General features: G+C 37.2%; 1 protein-coding gene and 1 pseudogene across 1 annotated transcript; one reads left to right on the forward strand and one right to left on the reverse strand.

Annotated features, from left to right (window-relative positions):
• The first annotated feature begins 737 nt into the window (after positions 1–737).
• Positions 738–2,982, forward strand: LOC127938188 (uncharacterized). The gene is made up of 2 exons (XM_052534626.1): positions 738–1,110; positions 1,654–2,982. The coding sequence occupies exons 1-2, from the start codon at positions 775–777 to the stop codon at positions 2,980–2,982; spliced, it is 1,665 nt and encodes a 554-aa protein (XP_052390586.1). The 5' UTR covers positions 738–774.
• Positions 2,983–3,282: 300 nt separating this feature from the next.
• On the reverse strand, positions 3,283–5,401 carry LOC127938420 (uncharacterized; annotated as a pseudogene).
• Between the last annotated feature and the right edge of the window lie 3,454 nt (positions 5,402–8,855).

Here is an 8,855-nt window from a genome sequence, read left to right on the forward strand (position 1 = left end):
GTGAAATGTCCATCCTATCATATTTCCAATGGTCAAATATGCTTAATTTCAAGTTTCACAAACAGAGTTGTCTTTTTATGTGAAGTCAGGTCTCTTTTGCCCATTATGTTATAATCTTACAGACAACAGCAGTTTATAATCAATATGTGTTTAAATGTCAGTTGTCATCTTAAAAACCTTGTTGGGCCATGACAAATATTAAGCCAAACCCATTACAGCCTTCTCTGATTCAAATGCACAATAATATATATATATATATATATATATATATATATATATATATATATATATGGGTCAGTGACGTGCCGCACTGATTTGGACTTCCACAAGCAATAAATATTATATATTTATATAAAATAGGTTTAAATTTATATATATGTTTTAATCTCACATCATTTTTCCTCCTCACTGTTCATAATTGTGTGAAAAATTCAAAAATAGGTAACTTTTAGACTATTAATGTGGTCAAATGTCATACGGTCAAACGGAATTCACTTTAAGTTATTTAAGACAACTGCATTTAAAATGATTAAAAATATTTAAAAATGATAACATTTTTCATTTGGCATATTTTTTCAAGTCTTAAGATAAGCATATTAAAGTATCAGTAAGATAGACCTTTAAGAAATGTCATTAGTATCTTAAACAAATTGTTCCGCAAAAACACATTTTCCCTATAGAGCTTGGCAACCGACGTCACAGCGCAGTGCATTCTGGGACGTAAACAGGAGGGCGCCACCATTTTGTGAGGCCACACAAAAATTTATCAAAACAATGTTGAAAAGTGGATTAAATGAACGAAATGTACTATATAGAGACAAACTTCTACCGGACGCAAGAAAACGGTACCTGGAAAAGATGGCATTGATCGGAAATCTGGATCCATATGAGGTGCCTTCAAGAGAATGTACTCGAGACCCCGACGATTTACCTCCTCTGACTTTTCCAGATATTTTTGTATATTTAGTATGTGGTGTGAGTGCTTATACCGAGGCTCAATTTCGTAATTTTAAATCTATGGAAGCCCACGTTCAGTTCACAAATGGCTGGGTCCATGACTTGGAAGCCTACAAATCGCCGAGTTGTGAAAACACCGTCGTCCGTACAAAGGTGAGTATCATCTTGCTTACCTACCTGCGATCACAAATGACCTATATATTATATACAACAATGTAAAAACGTGTTCGTTAAATTATCTTTTTTTAAAAACACGGTGTCTCGTTCCTTGAATGAATAAGGTTTTGAACGAATAATTTAAGAATCGAGTGAGCCAGTGATTTATCTGCCCATTCAGATGGACAATTTTCCTGCCTCCCAATGTGCATACTATCTAGCCTATCTGCCCTAAATAGTATTGATCGTTTTATTGTCATCATTATTTATCCATGACGGGCCTAAACTAGGCAAGGTTTTAGCACAAAAGCACATTTAGCAAAATATTGTTTAATTATCAATATTGACAAAAATTCCTCCATTTCAGGCCCAAGAAGGAAAAAAGAGAGCTTATAAATAATAGTTCATTTAATAAGGCTACTTTTTCATTAAATGAAAACCTTTTTTAAAAAATTATGTGAAATTAGCAACAGGACCCAAATATATATAATACTTTTGCCCACTGCTCTTTTCATTTACTGTTGTTCTGTATGTACACAGGTTATGCACTCACAGCGATTGAATGAGCCTCCTCTAAAGCCCTGGGTCATTGTGAGCAGCGCTGGGAAGGTGGAGTGTGCCCATTGTACCTGCATGGCAGGGATAGCTGAGACCTGTACTCATGTAGGTGCTCTCTTGTTTAAGTTGGAGGCAACAGTTCGAATTCGTGGCACAAAGACTGTCACTGATGTGCCAGCATACTGGGTTTTGCCCAGTAACTTAAGCAAGATTCACCCAGAAGTGGGATATAGGATCAACTATACCTCCTCAGTTGCACAAAGGAAGACATTAGACCAGCGAATAAATATGCAGTCCACAGCACCAGCCATAAGGAGTCGGGCACAGAAACTGAAAACTCCTCGAGGTAATCTTGAAGATTTATCACCGCTTCTTGATACGTTACTGCACCATAGCAAGGCTGTTGGTTTGTCAGGGATGGAGAAGTACTATGCCCAATACACACAACACACAGCTGCTGCACCATCCTCTGCTTTACCTCCATGCCTGGCAAAATCCCTGTATGATGAAAGCATAGATGCAAGTGACCTGTCTGCTGTCCTGCTGGCCTGTGAGAAGCACATGAATGCTGTAAGTGTGACTGACGAGCAGGCAGTAGCTGTAGAAGAGTACACCAGGCAACAACATCTGTCATCTGCATGGTATGATTACAGAAGCGGAAGAATTACAGCATCAAAAATGCATGCAGTATATGCCACCTCTCTGGAGAGGCCATCCCACACAGTTTTTACGCAGGTGTGTTACCCACACATACAGCACACAGTATCAACTGTCCAAACCAGATGGGGTATCAGTCATGAGGGGGATGCTAGAAAGGCCTACACTGAATCCAGAGCTGCATCTCACACAAACTTCAAAATTGAACCGTGTGGCTTTATAATTAACAGTAGCTTCCCTGAAATCGGAGCGTCACCGGATGGCCTGACTATGTGTGAATGCTGTGGGAAGGGCTGCCTGGAGGTGAAGTGTCCTTTCAAGTATCGGTCCTGCAACATCCAGCAGGCATTGGACATGAAGGACAAAGACTTTTGTCTCCAGTTGTCATCAGACAACCTTCAGTTGAAAAGACACCATCGCTTCTACACACAGATCCAGACACAAATTTTTGTCACCCAATCAAATCACTGTGATCTTGTTGTTTGGACCAAAAACGATTTCACAGTGGTGCGTGTCTTTCCAGACCAGGAGTTCTGGGAACCTCGTCTACAGAAAGCACAAGAATTCTTCAAGAAAGTGTGCCTCCCAGAACTTGTTGCAAAATATCACTCAAAGGACATGCAGCCTCATGTTCCAAGTGAAAAAGAGCAGTAGTAAAGAAGTGGCTGTTGTTCATGAAAGAATTGCACTTAGGCCTACTCAGTTAAGAGTTGTTTTTTTAAAATGTTTTACTTGACTCAAAGTATTAGCCTGTTACTTGAAACTTGTTACTTGAAATTCAGTGTTTCAAAGTAGTTCAACACAAGAAGCACAAGAAACAAAAACATTTGCAGGATCTTTTTTTTGTATTAAAAAAATTTTAATGTTCAAATTGTCATCCATTTTCATCTGAAGTATTTCATGTACAAATAGCATACCAAGTTCATTCTAAAGAAGGTACACACACTCCAAATACAAACATGCTCAATATCAGGAGGGTACCACACATTCACACACACCAAATTTCTCCAGGGGTCTTTTTACCATTTAACATGCACACTTTTCTGTTTCATCTGGCCTTACAACAACACTTGGACACATGTTAACTAGAATACAACAAACATTAACTATTTTATCAAGAAGGGTAAATTCTTCATCCTTACAGGGAAGCAACAAACTAATTGGTATGGTGTTATGTAAAAGTGTGTACTTATTGCGCAAGCTACCTATTACCCTTTCTACATGTATCCTAAGGTGTGCTATAGCACGTGTGTCTTCCACATCCTTAGCATCAAGTTGACATCTGCGTTTAGTGAATGCAGGAATTTTAACTTCCGCGCACATCATTCCCACACTGTCTTTAATATTAAAGCCTCTGTCTGCTAACACTACATCACCAGGCAACAGTTTGTTAAGAAGCCCACAATTCTCGGTTATGTGCTTGTCAGATGCTCATCCCCACCATCCCTTAGAAATAAATGAAATTAGGCCTTGGGGTGTAATTCCTATCAAGTATTTCATTGTGTGTGTACCTTTGTAGTGGGAAAATGATTGTGCACGCGCCATTAAATTTGACGGCCTCTCTGTACGTATTTCAAAACAGTCAACAATAATCGCAACACGCTTTCCAAAAGCTTGCAGAAATTGAGGTGGCATTGTGGCTTGTAAACAGTGCCACTCAGGCCAGTACAACAAGGGAGCGAGGCGTGCATACAGCACATCTATGGTGTCTGCAAAGGTAGCATAAAGAGTTCTACGTGACACATTAAAAATGTGTGAAAGATGCTGGATTGGAAGATCAAGCCTTAGACGAATGAGTGTCAGTAAAACCATTTGAAACTGTGACAGCTTCTTTGCAACTGGCAGGAAGGGCTTAACAGTGGTAAACATTGAAAACAAAATTGCAAAACATGGAAGTCCCGTATAATATCGTACCTTCTCTGTATTATCTTTGAAAAACTCTTCATCCATCTTCAATTTGTTTAACTCAGACCTAAGCTCCCTATTTTCTTGCAAAAGGCGTGTTACTTCTGCACTGCTTTGCTCACAGAACTGGCATTCTACTCTTAGTCTCTTAGCCGCTAGTTGGTCTGTTTCTGTCGTTTCCCTGTATTCTTCCTCTTCCACAGCTGCCTCTGCTTGATCCCTATATCCCTCTTCTTCTGCATCTTCTCTCTCATCTTCGTTCATGATGTTTTGATCATTGTGGCCTCCTCCCTCAGATTCTCTCAAATGATGTCTATGCTGTCTGCGGGCATGCCGATCTGACACTGTGGCTGTGACTTCAGAGTGACCCAGGTGCAGGGCTGGAGCCCAGTCTGGATGAGACTCATCCATCTCATATGCTGGTTTACCTTTGGGGAGACAAAATTATCCGAATTGAAACTAAATATTGCAAACAACAGTGGGAATGCTATATACTTCAGTTCCAACTTAACTCATGTGGTAAACAATACTAACAGGTGGCACACATACAAATGTTAAGAGAATTTATCGTGCTTCAGTCATAGTGATCAAAAATTGGTCTCTAGATTCGGCTGGATTACCCCTCAGACATTCTGGGTGCTTTTTTTGATCACATTCATTTAGCGCACTTTATTTGAACTAGCCTAACTTAGCTTGCTCACTGTGCCACAGTGTCGACAGAATAGTGCTAAGTTACAAAATGCAAAGGAACCTAAGACTACTCCACTCGGGAACAGAACAAAATAAGAACACATAATCATTTGCTAAGTGAAGTTTATACACTTACCCGAATGAAAATGCCTGGAACACACTTTCAGTGATCGTGGGATGTCTGCGAAGTGTATGTCCGTGCGTCTTATGGCGGATATCCAGGCCATCCGTCTCCGCTTGGTTACATCGGACACACGACTCCCTTCATTCTGTTTCCAGGCCGGAAAACAATAAAAAGAAAGTCCGTTGTCTAATTTTTTGCCCCTTCGATCGTGTGAACGGACCTTACATCCAACGACACAACATGTTCTTCCCATAGCTACGACTTCATTGGCGCGTAACAACAAGTGGCCTCACAAAATGGCGATTTTTCCCATCAGCCACCGCGGCGCTAGATCAGTGACGTCACGCCCCCATCCCCTATGTCATACGGTAAAACAAAGTTTGGAAGCCATTTTGGAACTGAATATTAATGACTTAAGTCATGTGACATGTGATGACATCACTCAGAGGACCCCTGAAGACCAGCCAAGTTGAATGTAAGTTTAAGATTTTGCTCCCAAATTTCAGGTAATTTCACCTTTTCCAAGTGTGTTACCATGTGTCGCAGATTTGGGTGTCATATGGTCAAACGTCAAAAAAGGGTTTAATACATTTAAAATTTGAAAAAATATTGATTTACAGGTGAAATATAAAGTTTAAAAGTCAAGGTAAAGTGTAATGGTGGAAGGAGGTGACCAAGCAACTGCCTTTTATAAATGACAAAGCATGAAACTGTCATAAGGGCACACAAAAAATGTCATACGGACAAACTATTTTACCGTATGACATGTTGTTATACCATATGACACAGAGCATTTAACTGATTTATTTAGTTATTTCTTAATTGTTTTATCACATATATAGTTTGTACAACTACTATGAATTAATATTAACATATATAATATATTTCTGCCTATTTCAAGCATTTTTTCACATTATTACAGATGCCTCTTTCTAGTAAGGAGAGGTGTGCAAGTTTCCATGCAAAGCAAAGGGCAGATCCTGCAGCTAGAGAGGAGAACCTAGCTAAGAGGAGGGAAAGGTATAACTGTGAGAGTACATGATGTCAGTAATGTCAGGATGTGCCAGTTTTGTCAGTATAGGCAGTATCTTATCTATAGAACTGAGTTGAAGTCAGCATCACAATGTTTCTGGAAAGTGGCTTCATATATATAGATATATATGAAGGCGATGTTTGTTCATCAAGAATAACAGGTTTGTCTTAATTTGAAATGGTTTAGTAAAGTGATGAATTTTGTTGTAGCTGAAAGCCAAAAAAACTGATGAAAAAACATTTGATGAAAGATAATGTTACTATTTGTCTCCACAATGTTACTGTTATACGTTTTTCATGAAAAAGTGCTGAATCTTTTGATATGAGCTATTATTGTAAATTATATGAGATTAGGTTGTTCATAACCTTTTGATAGCAGACATGAATGTTACTGTTCTTTTTTAACTGATGTTAAAAACTGCATTTTTCACAAGTTATCTAACTGTTGTAAATTATATGAGATTTGGTTGTTCATAACCTTTTGATAACAGACATGAATTCTTTTTTAAATGAATGTTAAAAAACTGAATTTTTCACAAGTTATCTCACTGTTGTAAATCTGACTGATATTGTCATGTATTACATACAGTCATGCCCACAAATATTGGCACCCTTGGCAAATATGATCAAATAAGGCTGTGAAAATTCATCTGCATTGTTAATCTTTTTGATGTTTTATTTGAAAAATTCACAAAAATGTATCCTTTTATTGGATAATAAGAATTTAAAATGGGGGGAAATATCATTATGAAATAAATGTTTTTCTCTTATACACATTGGCCACAATTAAGGACACCCTTTTATTGAATTATTTTTTAAATCTCCATTTGCCAGTTTAACAGCTCAAAACTGTCTCCTATAATGCCTTATGAGGTTAGAGAACACCTGACAAGAGATCAGAGACCATTCCTTCATCCAGAATCACTCCAGACCCTTCAGATTCCCAGCTTCTCCTCTTCACTTCACTCCTCTTATTTTCTGTAGGGTTCAGGTCAGAGGACTGGAATGGCTATAGCAGAAACTTGGGTTTGAGCTCAGTGACACATTTCGGTGTTGTTTTTGAGGTTTGTGTTTGGATTATTGTACGGTTGAATGATCCAAACATGGCCCATTATAAGATTTCTAACAGAGTCAGTCACTTTTTGATTTTTTATCTGTTGGTATTTGATAGAATCCATGATGCCATGTGTGTAAACAAGATGTCCAGGACCTCCAGCAGAAATATAGGCCCACAACATCAAAAATACAGCAGTATATTTCACTGTACACATGGGGTACTTTTTATCCCTGTTTTCACCAAACCCATCTTGAGATCTTGAGTGTTTACTGCTAAAAAGCTCATTTTTAGTTTCATCTGATCATAGAAGCCAGACCCATTTAAAGTTCCAGTCATGGCTGATAACTGAATATGCTTTAGTTTGTTTTTGGATGAGCTAGGAGAATTTTTCTTGAAACCCTCCCAAACAACATGTGTTGATGTACACTGGTAAAAATGATGTGTTGGATTTACTTAAAATATATATGCACCATTTTTGCAACACACTTTTTAAGTAAACCTAACTTGGAACAATTTTACTTAAAATGAACAAGATAATATTTGTTACATGAACTTAATTATTTGAGTTGACTCAACGTTCTTTACTTAAAATATTCAACATTATATAATCTACCAAGTAATTTCAAGTTGTGTTAATGTAACATTTAAGCTCATTTATATTAAAAAAATTGAGTTGAACCAACTTAACATTTTAACTGATTTTAGATCCTCAGCTATTGGGGTCTCCTTAGTAATCGCATCTTAAATAAATTAAACAAGCAAATTACACAAAATAAAGCATTTCAGTTTATTTTTTTGACAGGCTGTGGTGAAGGTGAAGCCTAAAACCACACATCATAAATGTACAACAAAATGTGACAAATATACAAATGGAGCTTCATTTCCAACATGTTATTTTCTTGATTTTTCACCCTTTGCAACACTTCTTAAAGGGTTTACATTTTTCAAACATTTACATTTTTTTTTTGTAACACAGAGATTGCAAACTTCACAATCGATTACACTTTTTTTCACCCTTTGCAACAATTTTTCTTACATTTACTTTTGGAACACACGACAAATATCGTAAGAATAAATCAAGAATTTAATCGAACAGTTGCAGACAAACATTACACATTGAGCTCATTGGGGTAACTCAGATTAATTGCATAAATTAGGCCAAGCAGAGAAACACAAGCCTTTTACACCTTCCAATTACATCATCACCTCTATGCCTTCCAGCACTATCCTAGTCTGTAATGGATCATCTGTTGAGCCACCTTTCATGATGATTTTAAGTGTGAGCAGTTCCAGTTTCTCCTTATTCCCATGAGTATCTTTAAAAAACAAAACAAAGCAAATGTGTATTTACTTACAACACCACTTGATATTTTTTCTGATTGTTTCTCAGTGCAAAAAAATAAATTTCAATGAAATATCACACACACATACACAAAAATATATGATTTTGAAATAGACATGTATATTTAAAAATTAAATAAGTGATTTGCAGCCATTCATTTTATTTTTATCTATGTTGGTTGAATTTAATTAACTGCCTTTATATAAGTTGTTTATTTAGTTTTGGAGAGTAACTTGGTTTTTGATCGATTTCAGATGCTCACCTGATGGTGCTTGATGAGATTCTCAGAGAGGCAGACAGTTAAGCATAGAATTACAACTTCTGGGCTGGTCTAAAAAGTAAAACAAAATGTGGCTTGTTATGCTGCATACACACAA

This window comes from Carassius gibelio, chromosome A20 (genome assembly GCF_023724105.1).
Source record: "Carassius gibelio isolate Cgi1373 ecotype wild population from Czech Republic chromosome A20, carGib1.2-hapl.c, whole genome shotgun sequence".
NCBI classification, from domain to species: Eukaryota; Metazoa; Chordata; class Actinopteri; order Cypriniformes; family Cyprinidae; genus Carassius; species Carassius gibelio.

Bases quoted from the DNA above. Each gene is read 5' to 3' on its own strand.
- LOC127938188 (XM_052534626.1), top strand. From the start codon at position 775: ATGTTGAAAAGTGGATTAAATGAACGAAATGTACTATATAGAGACAAA. The intron at 1,111-1,653 runs GTGAGTATCATC...GTATGTACACAG, and splicing joins ACACCGTCGTCCGTACAAAG to GTTATGCACTCACAGCGATT.